General features: G+C 45.0%; 1 protein-coding gene and 1 long non-coding RNA gene across 3 annotated transcripts in view; one reads left to right on the top strand and one right to left on the bottom strand.

Moving 5' to 3' along the window:
* Positions 1 to 1,013: 1,013 nt before the first annotated feature.
* AHSG (alpha 2-HS glycoprotein) lies at positions 1,014 to 8,243 on the bottom strand. Its single transcript, XM_036933211.2, has 7 exons — positions 7,939 to 8,243; positions 5,585 to 5,695; positions 5,145 to 5,229; positions 4,621 to 4,784; positions 3,345 to 3,446; positions 2,346 to 2,429; positions 1,014 to 1,720 (listed from the first exon to the last, which is right to left on the bottom strand). The coding sequence occupies exons 1-7, from the start codon at positions 8,149 to 8,151 to the stop codon at positions 1,400 to 1,402; spliced, it is 1,080 nt and encodes a 359-aa protein (XP_036789106.1). The 5' UTR covers positions 8,152 to 8,243; the 3' UTR covers positions 1,014 to 1,399.
* Positions 8,244 to 8,335: 92 nt separating this feature from the next.
* Positions 8,336 to 16,925, top strand: part of LOC118936235 (uncharacterized) — a 30,021-nt gene continuing 21,431 nt past the window's right edge. The window contains exons 1-3 of one of the 2 annotated variants that reach the window (XR_008997175.1): positions 8,336 to 8,700; positions 12,409 to 12,634; positions 13,873 to 13,981. This is a non-coding gene — a long non-coding RNA (uncharacterized LOC118936235). Of the gene's footprint in view, positions 8,701 to 12,408; positions 12,635 to 13,872; positions 13,982 to 16,925 lie in introns of those variants that run through there. The other variant, XR_008997174.1, reaches the window with a different exon arrangement.

The raw sequence follows: 16,925 nt of genomic DNA, 5'->3' as shown, positions 1-16,925 counted from the left end.
CTCATCACACACCACCAGTCAACCCTCCGCAACCAGATTTCACACTCCCGCTTCTGGTGAAACTGTTTCTGTCAGTGGTCACCATGACCCTCAAGTCAACTAACCCACAGCATTTTCTTGATTGTCCTTCTCACTGCTCTTTCTGTAGCATTTAGGCCGGCTGACCATACCTTCCTTGTCTTCCCTGGCTTCTGAGACACCTAGTGTTTTTTCTACCTTCTTGGAGCTCCCTTCTGGTTCCTGGAATATTGGCAAAACCTCTAGGCAAGAGGCATAAGGTGAGTGTCAGTGCTTGATTCTGTCTCTTTGGTTCAAGTGAAGCCACTCAACTGGTTGTTAGTCTCATCCCTTTAAAATTCCATTTGTAAGAGCTCATCACTTGGGTTGCTCAAAAACCTACTGCGGGTAGACAAAAATTGTAATTGTCTAGACACCATTCTATAATGGGAACTGTTTATTCCTTTATTCTATCTGAGCACTCAGATAGTGTCTACAAATGTTCACTGGATATACCAGTCTATGTATCTCTCCACCATTCATACCATAAGCCAACAGTTTTAAATTGATGTCTTAAAATAGATTGGCTAGGAAGACCAATCCTGTACCATAAAATGAAGTGTATACAGTACAAACAACAGTTATTTGAAACATAAATAATTAACAGATATAATTAAAGGGAGGTTCCTGCATTAAGTACCTGTCCGCCTTACCTGGATTTTGACAAAAACCAATGATTGGCTTCTCTGTACAAAGTTCAGTCACCTGGTCCTCCTTTAGCAACAATTTTTGACCCTTATAAATGAAAATAATTATTTTTTCACAAGGAAATGGGCATATCCTATGGACTGTGAGAAAATTCTGGTCTCCCTTTTACCTATGTATAATAATATAGCAGGTTTTTGTTTTGTTTCTGTTTTCACTTTGATTTTGCTTATGGACACTTGTGGTGTGATTCCTGGGAAGAAAGACCACACATGTCAGGTTGGATGAAGCAGATAATAATCATGACCACATTTCAGTTTAGAACCTTTTTAATTAAGGAAAGTCCTTCAGGTACTTACATTAACTAGTGAATATAAGCTTGGCAAGAGCACCTCTCAGAGTCACAGTTCCATTTGTTTTTGTGAGGTCAAAAGAAGGCAAAGAGAATAATGGTGGTGGCTTATCATCGGAACACTGACAATCCAGTTGCCTGCCTTCTGCCTTCCTTCAAACATAACTATCACCCCCTCTGCTTCTGTCCTCTGGAGAATGAAGAGAAGTTGGGATCCAAGACTTGATATTAAACTAGACCACATACACTGGCTTTGACAGCAGATAAGCCCCCCACCCATACCTGGACTTGGACAAAATGGTAGCCATGTTCTCTGTGCCAAACCTTCTTGTTTCTGACCTTCATCTACACCTTGAAGTGTCTAATTCTTCCTGGGCAAGGGCGGACCACTGGACCAGGACCTAAAATAATGCCAGGCTGTGCCTCCTTGGATATTTTCTCCACGTGGAATGCTTCTCCTGAGGCTGACTCCACAGAGGCCACACCCGCGAAGCTGTTGCGCAGGTCATAGTGTGCCTGGTGCACTGGTGGGGCTACTGGGACATCTCTCACCAGCAGGGGTCCCACCAACTGGACAGTTGCAAGAGGTGCAGGCACAGCTGCGCCCACCACAGAGGTAGTGGCCTCTGCATCTGCGCCATCTGGTTGGGGCTGCAGCACCACAAGCTGGAGAGAGGACCGTGTTCTTAAGTTAGCTACCCTTCTCCTCCTAGACAGGGCCACCCATGCTTCTGGGTGGAACCCCACCCCATTCTCTCATAATATTTTTTATTTGCAAGGAATCTGGCAAAAAAAGAACTACCTAGGTGCAAAGCATTGTCATCAAAGCTATAGGGGTGAGGGGTAACGGGCCTATGGTGCCCCTTTCTCACAAATTGTCTCACGGATGGTGCACTTACACATGTCACATGAGCAAAAGCACCCTGCGTCTTGGCTAACCTTCCCCAGCAGTGTCACTCTCTTGGTCATCCACACCTGCAGCCCCCGGGAGCTGCAGGCAGGTCTGGCCACCTGGTCTCTGCAACTCAGAAAATCACTCCCACCACCATAAATAAAAAGATGGCCTTGTCAGCTACACAACCAGGATGGCTCTTCCTATAGCCACTAGTTCGTGGGAGGGGAAGGCATGGCTGAAGAATCCTTCTGTTTTTTAGTGATGCCCCACATGCCCCAGCACTACATATATTGTGGGGCTCACCAGGACAGGGCAGCAATTACAGAAGCACTGCCTACATGTTAAGGAGTTACTGTGTTCAGAAGATGTGGGCAAGTATATCCATGAAGCCATTACCTCTCTCGGGAACACCGTGCAGGTCACTACAACATCTTCCCCACCAACCTTCTCAGTGACTGTCGCCTTACAGAAGCCGTATACCTGCCCAAAAAAGAGGGAGTTATTTTAGCAAGTTAAAAGAGTGGATTTCTCCTCCACTGATACTCTAACATGTCAAAGGAAAGAAAGCTTAAATTCTTAATTCCTTTTTTAAGAAAAACCCTTTTCCTAAAGTTTCTAGTTTCCGGTTATAGAAGATATGCAACATATAGTTCTAGGTAGAATGTAGAAAATACAGAGATGTTTTGAGATAAGACAGGTCACCCATAATACCAGGAATCATGGTGACCCAGGTGAACTTCTGTTAATGTCCATGTATTTCTTTCTTATTTTAAGATACTATTAAATGTCATTTAAAAATTGGGATTATTGTGACTATACCATTTTGCATCCTGTGTTTTTCACTTACTATGAGAGTATTTTCTTATATCATTCATTAGTATTTGTAAACTAATTTTTAATATTTGGATAATTTTCTATTTACTGATATGCCACATTTTATTCAATGACCTCCTCCTGTTGGACATTCAGATCTTTTGTGGGTCATTTTACATCTATGATACATCATCTTTATAGATATATTTCTGCCAGTCATCTCTGATGATTTCTTCAGGCTAAATTCCTAGAAGTAGACATTACTGGCTCAAGGACTTGAAAGATTTTCATAGCATAAGTGCATCCAGAAAGTCTACACTTCATACTGCCAGCAGCTGGGCCTGACTTAACTTACTTAGAAAAGCCTCTGTCTCTCCACTAACTCCAGGAGCTTCCAGGGGGTGTGATGATTTGATGACAGCTCTTAAGGAGGGGAGGTGGCACCCAGAGGAAGGCCTGACATCAGCAGCCCCGCAGGCTGTTTGCACAGGTAGCTCTTTACTGCAGCCCCAGGATACCAACGTGCTCTAGGGATGCCCTATTCTGTGATCACTTTGCCACCTGCAGGTCTGGCCAGCTCACCTTGTCTGCCAGCAGGTTGCACTTGGCCGAGTCTACAACTTCTGCAGCAGCACAATCAGTGGCAGCCACCACAAACTCCACGAGGATGGAAGGCGGAAGGAGCTGATGAGAATAAGTGGAAATGTTCATGAGGCAACACGAGTTAGTGTGGCAAAGGCAGGGGAGGGGGGTGTGGCAGGACACAGCTGGGGCCACGCACTGCACACTGCAGGAAGCACTGTGCCTGGGGACCACACTGTGTGGCCAGGAAACGTGGTCCCGATGGCTTACAAGGGCCAGTGCTGTGGCATTGTGTTTTGAAGTGTTTGTATACAGAGGTCAGTGTTGGGTATTCCCTGAAGGGGGGCAGACTTCCACTGCCCATCTTCCAGGGCAAAAGTAGTTTTTAGATAAGAAGCAGGAACCAGAGCAAAGACCTTAACCGACCTGAGTGGGAACCCTTCTTCCCCACAGGCTTTCCTCTTGGGTTGCACTTTGAGACCCAAGGTTCAGATTACACCAAGGTGGGACAGAAAAGTTAAGAAATTAATACCTTCCTCACCTATTATACAGAGCAGGGCCAAATATAAATGAAAATAGAGAAGATACTTGTGCTTTAGTTTCTTATAGCTTACAGCAATCATTGAAATAGTCTGGGGTGGCAGTGCTCTGAGAATCACATATTCAGTTAATAGAATAACCACCTGTACAAATACCACCTGCTCTAGCATGCCATGGCTGCTACCCAGAATACCAGTTTGCTTAAATATTAGAATTCTGTTGCATTCAAATTTGCTAAACAATCCACAGTACAATTAGATTTTCTTCAGTGATTCAAAAGGCAATTTAGGATCCGGCCATTATCTGGAGTATCCAGAGTAAGTAGGCTCAAGCTTTGTTAGTATTGGTGATGAGTTTGCTTGGTGAGAGTGCCGCCACTGGTCAGGGTGATACATGAGAAGATGTGGAGACCTGTGGATTTACAGTGAGTGCTTCTGGATGATGTGGGAACGCCCACCTGCTGAACAGCCAACCCTGGTGTTCACTACAACTAAGGAACCAGGGGCTGGCTGGTCTGTCAGTGTCTGGCTGCCTTCTGTTAGAGGGGCTCAGCATGGGCAAGGTGCTGAGGTCTCCTTTGGTCCTCATAGCCCTCAGGGCTCTTTCCTTCCTTTTTCTCCCACCACCCTCCTTGCTTGCTGCCCCTGCTCCTGCTCTGCCCCTCACTGCGGCTTCACCACGTACATTCCTGAAGTGCCACCAAACTGCCCAGTCTGTCAAGAGGTCTCAGTCTTACCGAAATTTTAGCCCGGGAAACTTCCACAAGCTGAAAATAGGAGCCGTTATTCTGAGCATTGAAGGTGGCCAGCGCAACCTCCACCGCGTGCACAACCCTGGTGTCGTTCCGCGGGGCCAGCAGGGGGCAGTGGGGGCAGAACTTGTGCACATCCTCTGCCGAGTCTATTCACAGAGAGAAAAAACTGAATCTGGGCTCTAATTCTCTGGGTCATTCACTCTAGCTCTGCTTATTTAGAGAGGGCTAAGACATGCTCCAGATGGCTTCAGATGCTTTCTCTGCTTCTTACTAAATCTTCGGGGGGCTCCTATCATGCTGACAGGAGCCCCTCCCAACAAGGGACAATTTCTACCTCCAAATAGACTAGCTCCTAATAAAACAGTTTTCCAGTCCCAGACCCCAGGAAGGCTGGCTTCTCCTTTTCCTCACCAACAAAGTGACTAAAATGACTTACGATGAAAACAATTTAGGTCCCTTCCTCACTCTCTCTATAAGGTAAAAATAAGATAAAGAATTATCTCTACCTGGACTGGAATCACATTTTGCAGACAATATGGAAAACTGGTTGTCTAGTTTCAGTATCCGGAAATCACAGTCTCCTTCCACAGCCTGGAGAAAGAAACCCACAGTGACAGCCCAGGAGGAGGGCTGGCTTTCATTCCTCTCCCTGGGCGGGCTCTGTCCCTCAGGCGCAATTGTCCAAGACAAGTCTCACAAAGTCATGCTGACTAGGTATACTGAGATATTACACTCTTTGGTTTTAGGGAGGGCTACAACCAGCAACCTGAACTATTGTAAAAATCAGCCCAGGGAAAGGTGGCATCAAATGGAAATTTTAGAAACTGCACACTGGCTGGCCGTGAAGGCAGCCTGGGAAATGGGATAAAACTGGACACCTCTTTGCAGAACCACCATGGAACCGGCCAGGGGTACCACCCATAGTCACCCCTCAGGGGGCACTCACATGCTCCTGCAGCTGCCTCACAGTGCAATTTGCCACGGGGGTGGGGTCCAGCACATGGCAGGTGGTTTCCAGCAGGTCTATTTCAAGTTCATACATCTCTCCTGTGGGTCGCTGTGGGGACACAAAACAAAGAGGTGAGCAGCCTATTCACCAATCCTGTTGAGTGGGCCGTGTGAGTGAGCCTTCATTGGGCTCGACTGCATCCCTTACTGGAAAGGTAAGGGAAAAGTCACTTCTACTGCTAGTCTTCAACTCCACCTGGTTCTGACCTGGCTTGTGGGCAGGAAACAAAGACCTCCTCAGGTCTTCCTCAGTTGGCTGGGCAAACTCTAAATGGTATGTGCAAGGATGAAAAGGCCATGGGCTTGGACAGATTGATGGAACCACAGTCATCACTCTGAGCTCTATTTGGAAGTTAAAAATGAGTGTTGCTACTCATTTAATTTTTAAAATCTCACCCTGAAAACAGGGCTTGGAAAATATTGGCTTTGGATTTTTCTCAGCCAAGCAGCAAAGGTGGTGTAGAATAGTATCTTACTGTGTCTTATTTTCTCCATTCCTCTCTCTACTTCTTTCTTCCTGCCCTTGAATCATCTGCTTTTCTTCCTTCCCCATTTTCTTTTCATTCCCAAAGGAAAATTTGTCCTTGGCTTTTTGTCTTTCGGTTTGTAGATGGTTGGATGCAAAGTTGCTGTTCTCTACTGCCCCCTGCTGGCCACGAGGGGGAAGAGCAAGCCTCCCTCTGAGGCTGGGGAATCCAAGCTGTCACAAGAGTACTAGGGGACCTCGTGTTAACTCCCTGGAGTTGTTGTCTCCAGCTCACCTGCCTCTACAGCCTTACTTGAAAGCCGTAAAATTCCAGAAGGTACAAGTATTCCTATTCTTCTTTAAGTCCAGCTCTGCTTGCCTCTCATTTCGGTTCTGTCTGATGAACCAGTACTTGAGCCTCAGAATCTCGTCACCAGGAGGAAGCTGTGTTGTAAGACGTGCGGATGCGCCCAAGTAAACTTCCTGAAAATACTCAGAGCTGCAGTGTATAGGAGCAGGATACTCCGGGGCTTCTCGAGGAAAGTAACTCTCGAGCTCTGCTGCTAGTGACATCTGTTCATTGCCTTACCCTCAAATATGCCAGTTCTGTGTTATTTCCCTTGAATTGACGGGTGTTTCCTTTGCACCGCCACTGTACTTCAGTGTGGCTCCAACAGTCCTAATAACCATTTGGGACGATCCTGATTGGAAATATTTTATCCCATTGTTAGATCAGATGTCAGTCAGTCCAGACATCCTGATGTTTATCTTATTTTCCTTCCTGGATCTTGTGGGCAATTTGTGGGTAAATCTCTTGTGGGCAATTTGTGTTTCTTACTTTTATCTTACGTGGAACTATTAAAATGCCAATATTTAACTGCTTTTCATATACAAAAATAGCAATGGTTCAATCTCTCATAGCACCTGACACTGGTTCTTGCCCACAGGAGGCTTATAATCAATATTTGCTGAAAAAATTATCCTTCATCAGATATAAAATCTCATTTCAAAACAGGTAGGAGACAGATGTGTTTTTCGCACCTCTCCAAATCTCTCAACTGATCTCCAAGGCATATTTTCCAAGTTGATCTTTATTGCCACTGGCTTCCTACTACATTGGTTTATCTTTCTTCTCTAGCATGTGAGAAGATGAATCTCATTCATGCCAAGACTTCTCTCTGGGATGTGGGTAGCTCTCTTTGAAGGTAGCTTGTGTAGAGAAAGGAACATAGATCCAAAATCACATCCAAGCTGATGCTTACTAGTTATATGACTTGGGGCAAAGAAAAAAAGCCCTAATATATCAGAGGCTTGGTTTCCTCTTCTGTAAGACAAGGACAGTACTTACCTCACAAGATTCAGGGTAGGAAGGGTAAGGAAATGATATACGTGAAAGGGCCTGGCACAGTGTAGGTCATTGTCAGATTCTAGTTTCATTCACTCTCTGTCTTCATCCAGAGAATGGAAACAAAGAAGGACAAGTGATTTCCAGCCAGTGATAATTTGGCAACTAGAATTCAGTAGTGGGCCTTAGTTTTTCCAGAAGCCATACTTTCTACCTGTGATTTTCAAAATATCATTCGAAGGCTTTCCTTCTCCCACACACACCTCCCCACCCCCCATCCAGCACCCTCCTTGAGACCCATGGCTACAATACTGAATGTCTCCTCTGGTGCCCTCTGCCTGCCCCACTCTCGCTCCTGGAAAGAAATCAATGAGGTTACTCCCTTGCAGTTTCCCTGGTGCTGGGACATGTCATCTTTTGAGACAGCCGGTTGAGCACCACACACAGGTCCCTTCAGCTCACATACAGCAATTTCACTTACCCGAGTCCACACCTTCACTTTGTCAATCTGGTTCAAGGTATGCTTGTAGCCCTGAAGACGGTGTTTATTAATGTATTCCACGGCCGCCAGGGCTGCTTCCTCTACTTCTGGGTCATCACAGTTCGGTTGCCTGTAACCCAGACCTGGGTTATGCGGGGCAGAATGGCAGCCCCACAGCTGAGCAAAGCAGAGGAGTAGGACAAGGGACTTCATGGCTGCCCCAGACAGGCCCTGGCAGGTGGGCAGGTGGTTGGGAGCTTCAGCACCACCCCAGGTGCTCTGCTTAGAAAGATAGAACGACGGAGGGGCTGAGGGCTTTATTTATTGGTCAGAGCCTGCCGGAGAAATTGCATAAGAACATGGGATGATTTCTGTTCTGGTTCCAAGAAAACCCCTGCAAACATGGGTCTGGAAAAACAAACAGGTTAGGACATCGCTGGTTCCCCAGAAATCTGCCAAAGTCAATGCTGTTGGGGGCAGTGGAGTGGGGGTGGGGAGATGCTCCCATGTCGGCCTGGGATGTGGTAACAGCAGCAAAGAGAGGAGACAAATGAGGGGATGAGGCAGCACGAGGAGAGGGGGGCCAGTGCAGCCAGCCTTGGGGGCTCTGAGAGGGGAAAGTGGGGCTACGCAGCAATTTGATAAAATCCTCTAATGTCGAGGAGAATTATCTCTTCCTGAGGGGAGAACAAGGCCTGGAGACGGAGCAAAGGAAAATGATCTAGAGTGAGGAGGGAGAGGCATGGGATGCCAAGATCTTGGGTAAGATCCTTGGAGAAAAGAAAGGAGGGAGGAACATACTTCTGCCTGAAGTGGGGAGTGGGGATGAGTGGAGGGGTTTCCTGCAGCAGGGCGGGGCGGGGCTGTGGCCAGCCCAGCAGTGTGGGGTTCGACTCCCTCATCCTCTGCTCCAGCCCTACCACACAGATGGGCATTGACTTGGGTCTCCTGGGAGGCTGAGTGTGATTGTCGCCATTGACCCTGTGCCTGGGTTTGAGTCCTACAGTGCAGACTGAGAAGCTGTGGGGGGCAGCTAAGAACACAAATGCCTCCTCGATGCCCTTTGTAGCCTCTGTAGAATTAGTCTTCATGGCCAGAGCACAGGGCCGCAATGCTGGTTCCAGGCATCACCTTCTAAGCAGCCTTTGACAATTCTAGTTGCTACCTCCAAGGAGGGTGGGCCAGATAGTGAGAGGCTTGGAAAATATCATACTAGGGCCTGACTTGGTTTAGCCTGGAGCAAAGACATCCTAACGTGGGCACTGATATGTTCTTCAAAGAGTAGTGTTGGGGATTTGTTCTATTGTTTGATACTGCCTCAGAGAATAAAACTGGGCTTAAAAAGAAAGAAGGGGCCTTCTACAGGGAAGCTGAATAATACTGATTTGCTGAGGGGAGAGAGGTAAGTAAGGGGGAGTGTGATGGGGTATCGAATGTAGCTATAAGGACTATTTTCACATTTATTCTCAGTCGCTCATATGCTCACACAAAATATTAATGACAGAGGCTCAGAAAGGGTGCTCAAGACTTCAGGCTCCTCAGAAAGTGGAGAGTTCTGGCTCTTCAAGACACAAAACCAGCTCTGGTCACCTAGCAAGATGATCCTCAGAACCAGGGGTGACTTTTCATCAGCCTTATGCCCCCTTTTCTTCAGTACCTTGACTCAGAAACAACTTTTTGTGGTTGCTATGCTTTTCTTTTAATACTTTTCTAAAACATAAAATATGATCACTACTAAATATATGAAAATCACAAAAAAATATATTTAGTGAGTATATATTTCATATGTCATAAGCTCAGGAGTATAAAATACAAAATATTTTCCACAACACAATTGAATTTCTGACTCAGCCCTCTTTTACGAAAATGTAATCCATCACTTCCGGGTAACCTGATTTGCCAGATGCCCTGGCTAAAACCCACTCTCCTTTTAGGTTTGCCCCCATGCTTCCTCTCTCTGTGGGATTAGAAGAAAGCCTCAGTGGGGAGGGGCAATTCATGCAAATCCCACTTTGGTGAGGGGCAGAGAAGGGCATTGTGTCCACCTTGCCTCGTGGGCTGGGGCCTACGCCAGCATCTTCTGCCTAGTTGCTGTCTCATCTGGTCCTCAGGCACACCACCTGCCACCTCTACCTGCTGGGCCCTCTGATCCCCGTCTAATCCACAGTAAGGCAGTCCTCTGGGATCCTCTGATCATGAGTCCCCTCACCTCAGCTCTGGGACCCTTTCTAGACCACAGGCTTTTCCCAGAAAAGTGTTATCTCCTTCTTTAAGCTTGGGAAAATTGGGCTGCTGTGCCCACCCAGGGTGTGGGGGGCTGCATGAAGCTTCCTTGAAGCCCATCTGCCTAGACACCACAGTCATGGCCCCTCCGCTGCTCTGGTGCTACCCTGCTGCTCAGGGGCCTTCTCTTTGTGATGTGTTGTCTCCTCTGCTGTCTGTGCCCTTTCCCATCCCCCATCCCAGAAGTGAGACTGGGGGCTCCTGTGCTCTGGGAGGCCCCCAGAGAGGGAGATTCTACTGTCATTCCAACACAGGGGTGGGGGGGGGGGGAATAAACAAGTTCTGTTTGATCATCCTTGCTGAACTTTTCTGTCTTATTCCTGTTGCATCTCTTTTGGTATTTTTGTTCTTGGATCTTTCATGGGTAACACTTTCTAAAGCAGTAGGTATTGTCCTATTTTGCTAATGCTAGAAAAAAAAGCCTACAGTAAAGAGCAATTATTATATCACTTATCATCCTAGTACATATAAGCAGGAAAAAAATCTCATCCACAATCTCATCATCCACAGATAAACAGTGTTAATGTTTTAGTACCTTTCCCTCTTTTTTTCTATATGCCTTTCCTTTTTTTCTACTTTAATATAATTTAGATCATACTGCATATATAACTTGGTATTCTTTTTTCATTTGACATTGTAAGTTGAATATTTCCCCATGTCAATTAAATAGATTTAAAAACCATGCTTATCATGACTCCCTATGATTCTATTGTGTGTGTCATGATTTATTCGACCATTCTGTTACTGCTGAGCATTTAGATTGTTCTCAATTGATCATTGTCATATACTAAGCTGAAATGAGCTTTTTTATTCAGGGATTTTTGGCTTTCTAGTTATTTTTCAGGATGGATTGTTAGTAGTGAAATGGTTAAATCAAATGATTTGTGCATCTCCACCTACCATTGACGTCAGGTCAGCTGTGATTGCTTTTCCTCTCTGGTCACTCCTGCTGCTCTAGTCTATGCTGACTTTTGTGGGAGTTTAAATATAGGAAAGTCATTAGAACTTTTAAAAAATGTAACTTATGAACATCTTTGGTTTTATCTCAACTACTCCATTTGTCTAATACTTAGAAATTGTAATAACTTTGGTGCTAAGCTGCATAAAATGGTCCCTTATTTAATTTCTTCAGTTTTCTTAGAAGTGGCCATTTACTTACTGACAGTGAAGAAGAAAACATGGTATTTGGTATGTACTCCAAGAGAGCTGTAGTAAAGAGCATCAAAAGGAGGCTACGGTATTCCACTGTGCCTGGCGGCATCAACTGCAGCCTTCAAAACATCTTCACATGCTGAATATGAATGCCTATACTCATGAGTGATCTTGGTCCAGTTTCATCCACTGGGCTCCTGCTTCTTTGCATGCCAATAGGAGATAGGCAGTTATTCCATTTTCTGGTCATTAGTTTCATTGTTTTAATTACTTATCTGTGCATTTTTCTGAGGCCCATTTCACTGTATCAAAGCAATAATCTTTCCATTCACACTAACTGTGTCTGATGGTGTACTGCGGATATCAGGGGCTTGTTAAAGCTGGTTGAGGAGAGCAGGCCTTAAGGTCTAGGACTGCAAAGATAAACAGCCTCCAGGAGATGGCAGCAGGGTGCTTGGCAGGGCTTCTGGGGTGGGGCCTCCATGCAGCTGGTGGCGGAGTTCTCAAGATGGCAGCTGAAGATGGCGCCAGGTCCTTTGAATTTGTCCACAGGGCTCTCCACTAGGGCAGCGATACATTTGACTTTTCCAAGGCAGATTTGATGTTTGCAGTTGCCAGTCAGGAGCCAGGACAAGAAGAATCATGGCAAACCCAGGGTCAGAGCTGCTGGGCTGTTTCTGGGAAGGCCCTGCCAGCGGATGCCAGTCTTGGAGGGAAAGGAGAGAGCTAGAAGGGGTGAAATACCAAGTCAGGCAGCAAGAGCTGAGGTGAGAGCTAGAAACCCAGCCCCTCACAAGACAGAACATGACAAGTTGTACGTCAGCAAAAGCCAGAGGAACAATTGGTTTTCGCAGGGAGGAAGTGGCAGTGGTTGGTGTTTAAATCCTTGGGCCAGATTTCTGGCTCTGCCCTTTCTGGTACTTAAAGGGCCTAGGCCCTGGGAGGCTGAGTTTAATTTCTGATAAGCCTGTTGTTTCTTCATTCCTATGGGTGTTGACCAAGCGTTTATTGAACAACTACTATCTGTGATCTTAGGTGCCTGGACACAGAGTGACAAGAAGACACCATCTGCCCTAAAGGAGCTCACCTTGATTCATTTAGTCCAGCAACATATGATCAGCCAAGAACTATAAGTTATTGTGCAAAATTATTGTAACATTTGTTCTGTGGACAAAGATTGGGATTTATTTCTCCAGTGTAAAACATCAATCAATGGACTACAAATTACCGTTGTGCAAGGACCTTCAGGTTTCTTGGGAAGGTAACTTAGCACCAATGCCCTGGGAATAATTTGGAAGAGCCCTTTGTACTCAGTACCAGTGCACTGAAGTTGGGAGATGTGGGCCTGATGATGGTGTGGCACATGGGATTACTCCCTTTCTTTGGGCAGAGAAAGGGCTCTGCAAGCTTTCCCCCAACTCTGCCCTCATAACCATGATCTGGCTCTATAAATCCAAACCCTGAGAATAAACTGCATTTGAGGATAAATGGGGATGCAGATGGGACAAGAGACAGGGTGAAGGTACAAATTTTAAGGAGCCACCCATCCTCGGGGTTTCACCCTCTTAAGTTTTGTGCCTTAGACCTTGCCCCTGTTGCACAGTAGTCCCAGCCCAGGGGAAGCGGCATAGCCTAAACCCAGAATAGATCAAAATGTTTGTATTCCATCAAATCTTTCTACTATTTCAATGAAAGTTCTTTTCTCACTGGACTGATGATCCCATGTGTGAGGTTGGCATCAAGAACAACTGAACCTTTGTGGTAGGCTTATCACCAAAGAAACTTTGGGACACCTTCCATTCTCTTTTGTTTGGAAGAAGATTTCCTACTATATATTGTTCAGTGTGCCCTTGACACCCACTCAAACGTTCTCTGTCACAAGAAAGAGAGTCACTTTTTGGCTAAAGTAAGGATAAGGAGATTTGGGTTTGCTGAGGGCAGAATCGCTCCTCTTCAGGAAAATACCATCTTAGCTAATGTTACTTATCCTGTAAAAGGCATTGTGCTTTAATCCTCATAACTCCATGGGAACTGTACTGTTCTCATCTTTTTGCCTTTACAGAGGAAGAAACAGAGCTCAGAGAGGTTCTGCAATTTGACCACATCACACAGTGATGAAGTCTGCATTTAGCCCAATCATTTTCTTCTCTATTAACTTCAAACCAAAAGAATATAGGTCCTAAAGAAAGCTGAGGAGTTAGCTGCTGAGAACTGCATAAAAGAGAGCAAATCATCTTTATCATAATAGAAAACATGTCTGCATGCTCTATTTGAAGAAAAGTAGAAGAAATAGAAAAATGTATTGACTGTTAACAATTAAAATAATTTTAAAAATTGGTTTACCACATAATTTTAGTCTGTGGAAAATACCTAGAAATCAATTTTGCTGAAGGGACTTTAACCTGTTGACTCAGCCAGTGTTGGAATTATCTCTACCTCAGATTTAGAAAGTAAATAAAAGGTAAGTGATTACACTATGTCTGGTTAAATGTTTTCCAGGCTAATGCTAGTCAATGCAGAGAATTATATCCATGTCTTCTGCTGGTTTCTGTCATCAATTTTTATTCAAAACAAGGTGAGTGACACTCTTCAGACAAGGAGGATAAGAGGTGGAACCAACATCTTCTAATCAGTTGCATGTGCATTTTCTGGGGCTCTTGGACACTGAGATGCTCAGAAGTGCTGTGGCCTTACTGTTGAAGGGTCAAAGGTTATATGGAAGCCACAAGAGTCAAATAACTCACTGCACCTTAGTAAATTTGGGCACTTCTTTATCCATGATGTAGATGATGGGGGTTGGAATAGATCCTTTTGACAGTGAGTCAATATTGTAGATTCTGTGGATCTATTTATTGATCTGTATTGACTATTGTCTGGACACACATTCAGTAACTTCAGAACTATTTATTGGGCATTTACACTATGTGAGGTGTGAAGGATTCACAGATATAAGGTATAATTCTTGTTTTCAGATGCTCACTGTTGAATCTGGCTCCATAACATTATGTTAGTTATGAACACAAGAGAAAATAATAATCTGTTTCCTGCACTCAGCCTGCATTAAATCCAGAAGAATACAATCTCTGAGTTGGAAGGGTTCTCAGAGGACAGCACTGTCTATGTCATTTTCAATCTTGTATCCCCTGGCATTTGTTTCCTACCCAGCACTGAGCCCCATACATTACTGCTGACTGAGGGTCTCCAGGCCAGATTCCCAGTCAGCTCAGAGCCTCCATCCAGTGTGTGGTGTCTGCTTGAGGACACTCAAATACAAGAATCTCTCCACCACTCTCACAGCCCATTCTGTTGCTGAATTGCTCTAGTTAACACCTGCCTTCCTTGTAACCTCATCAATGGACCTAGCTTCTCCCTTTAGGAACTACATAGGTTAAATCAATTTCCTGTATGTTGGGCTTTAGGTATTTAGAGATGTTCATGTTATATCCTACTACCCTTCTCTGACCTCCATCATCTCTCTTTCAGTGACTTAGTTTTGAGACCACCTCATCATTTGATTGAATAGGCAAGTCTAGCACTAATGGTTAAAAAAACAGGCTTATGATTGGGAGTCAAATGAATTGCATGGTGATCTGAGGGGGTATGGGCTTGTGCATCCACATGTGTGCACAGGTGAAGGATAGTTCAGCAATTACTAGGAAAGGAGGCAGGCCACTTACCACTCATAAGAAAGGAGGATTTCTCATAGTTTCCAGAGATTTATCTGGGCTCTTAAAAGCATTAACAATGAAACCAACAAACAGAGAGGACACTCTTCTCCACAGATTGCCTTGATTAGACTTGAATCTTGAGAGGGGAAGTGTATAAGGCTAGATAGAGAAAGATCTGTAAAAGGAGCCAAGTCTCCACTCATCCTGAAGTAGCTTTTCTTCACTACTTGTCTGATCTCCAAAAACATGTAGTAATGCAGAAAGTCTTTGCTTCTATTGTTTTTGTTAGAATATTTGAACAAAACAACTTGAAATTGAGAAGGTGCTGATCATAGGGCAGATGCAGGCAATGGAGGGCAACTTTCTCTTTCCTTGCTGGGATTGTGCAATAGGTAGTCAAATCATTCGGTGGGTTAAATGATGACTGAGCCTTGAGGGCTCAGGTGCTAATGGAGACTGAGGCAGTGGATGGATGGATACTAGCAGGAAAGGAAGGGTGAGTAAGATGGAGACGGGGAGCAAGGGCATGGCGGGAGCAGCTGAGCTTGATTAGAATCCCTGCATTTAGAGTCAGGACAGACCCTGGTGCCACAATTTCCTAGCTTTGTGACCTAACTAGAGGTTTGATCTTGCTAAGCCTTAGTTTCTTCAACTGTTAAATATGGGCAGAAAACCTGGCTAGAGAGATGTGCTGAAGATTTGATGAAATACCACTTGCAAGTCCACAGCATAGGACTGGTGTATGGTGAGCTATCAATAAATGGAAGCTCTTAATAACCCCAATTACACACTAGTACTGAAAGCAAAAAGAGTTACCATAGTGGGTACAATGTGACTAAGATATGGTCTTTGCCTTCAACTAGCCTATACAGAGGCAATATAGCCTAGTGGCTAAGAGTGTGGGCTTCTTTATCATCTTTGGCAAGTCCCTTAACCCCCGGAGTTAGGTTACTCACCTGTAAAAGGCAGAATAATATCAGTGCATATTTCAAAGGACTGCTGAGGGCATTAAATGAGATAGTAAACTTAACACAGCAGGCATCAGCTACGTATCTATATTGCCATTTAGAGAGGAAATAATACTGGTAAAACAGCATGACTGTGTTTTTTCCACCAGCATGCCAGCAAAGAGAGAGTCATATGTTGGTACCTTTTGGAGACAGCAGGGAACAGAAAGAGAAAGGGAGATAGTGGTATTGCACAAAAAGCTGATAGGTTCTTCCCTGTTCCTTGCAGTAGGGGCCAACCCAAGGAAATCAGCGAGGCAGGCCTTAAGGATAAGGGGCAGTACACAAAAGTCAGAGTATCTGGAGTGCTCAGGGAGTAGTGCCTTCAGCTAAAGGCCGGCAGGGTGCAGAGCCAGGCATGTAGGCACTAGACGGCTGACACGGCCCAGCAAGGCAGGCAGCTCAGAAGTTCTCTGGGAGGGTATTCGAATGGACATGTAAATGATCACATTTGCCCATGTGCTTTTCAGTTTCCCCTGGAGTGTCCCAGTGGGGTAATTTGGCCTGCTGAATGGGCATGCGTTCTGTGCAGTGGCGTGGAGCCTCACATATAGAAGGAAGGGCCTCTGCACTTGGTATAATGCTATGCTGTAGCCATCTTGAAATTCCTACTAATTTTTGAAGAAAGAGCTTTTGTTTCTGTTTTACATCGAGCTTTGAAATCATCTATCTGGTCCTGTTAATCACATGTGGTACAGAAGAGGACTCAAGAGCTATATAGGCTTTGACAGGAGAATCACTTCATTTGCAGGTGTGGGCAGGAAGGAGCAAGAAAAGGAGTCATGGTGAGGACACATTTTGAATTTGATCCTGAAAGATGGGCAGGCTTTGGACAGGTAGAAATGAGAGTATGGCTGCCTGGTTGGAAGAAATATGT

Source organism: Manis pentadactyla, chromosome 1 (genome assembly GCF_030020395.1).
Source record: "Manis pentadactyla isolate mManPen7 chromosome 1, mManPen7.hap1, whole genome shotgun sequence".
Taxonomy (NCBI): Eukaryota; Metazoa; Chordata; class Mammalia; order Pholidota; family Manidae; genus Manis; species Manis pentadactyla.
This window is presented reverse-complemented; position numbering and strand designations above follow the sequence as displayed.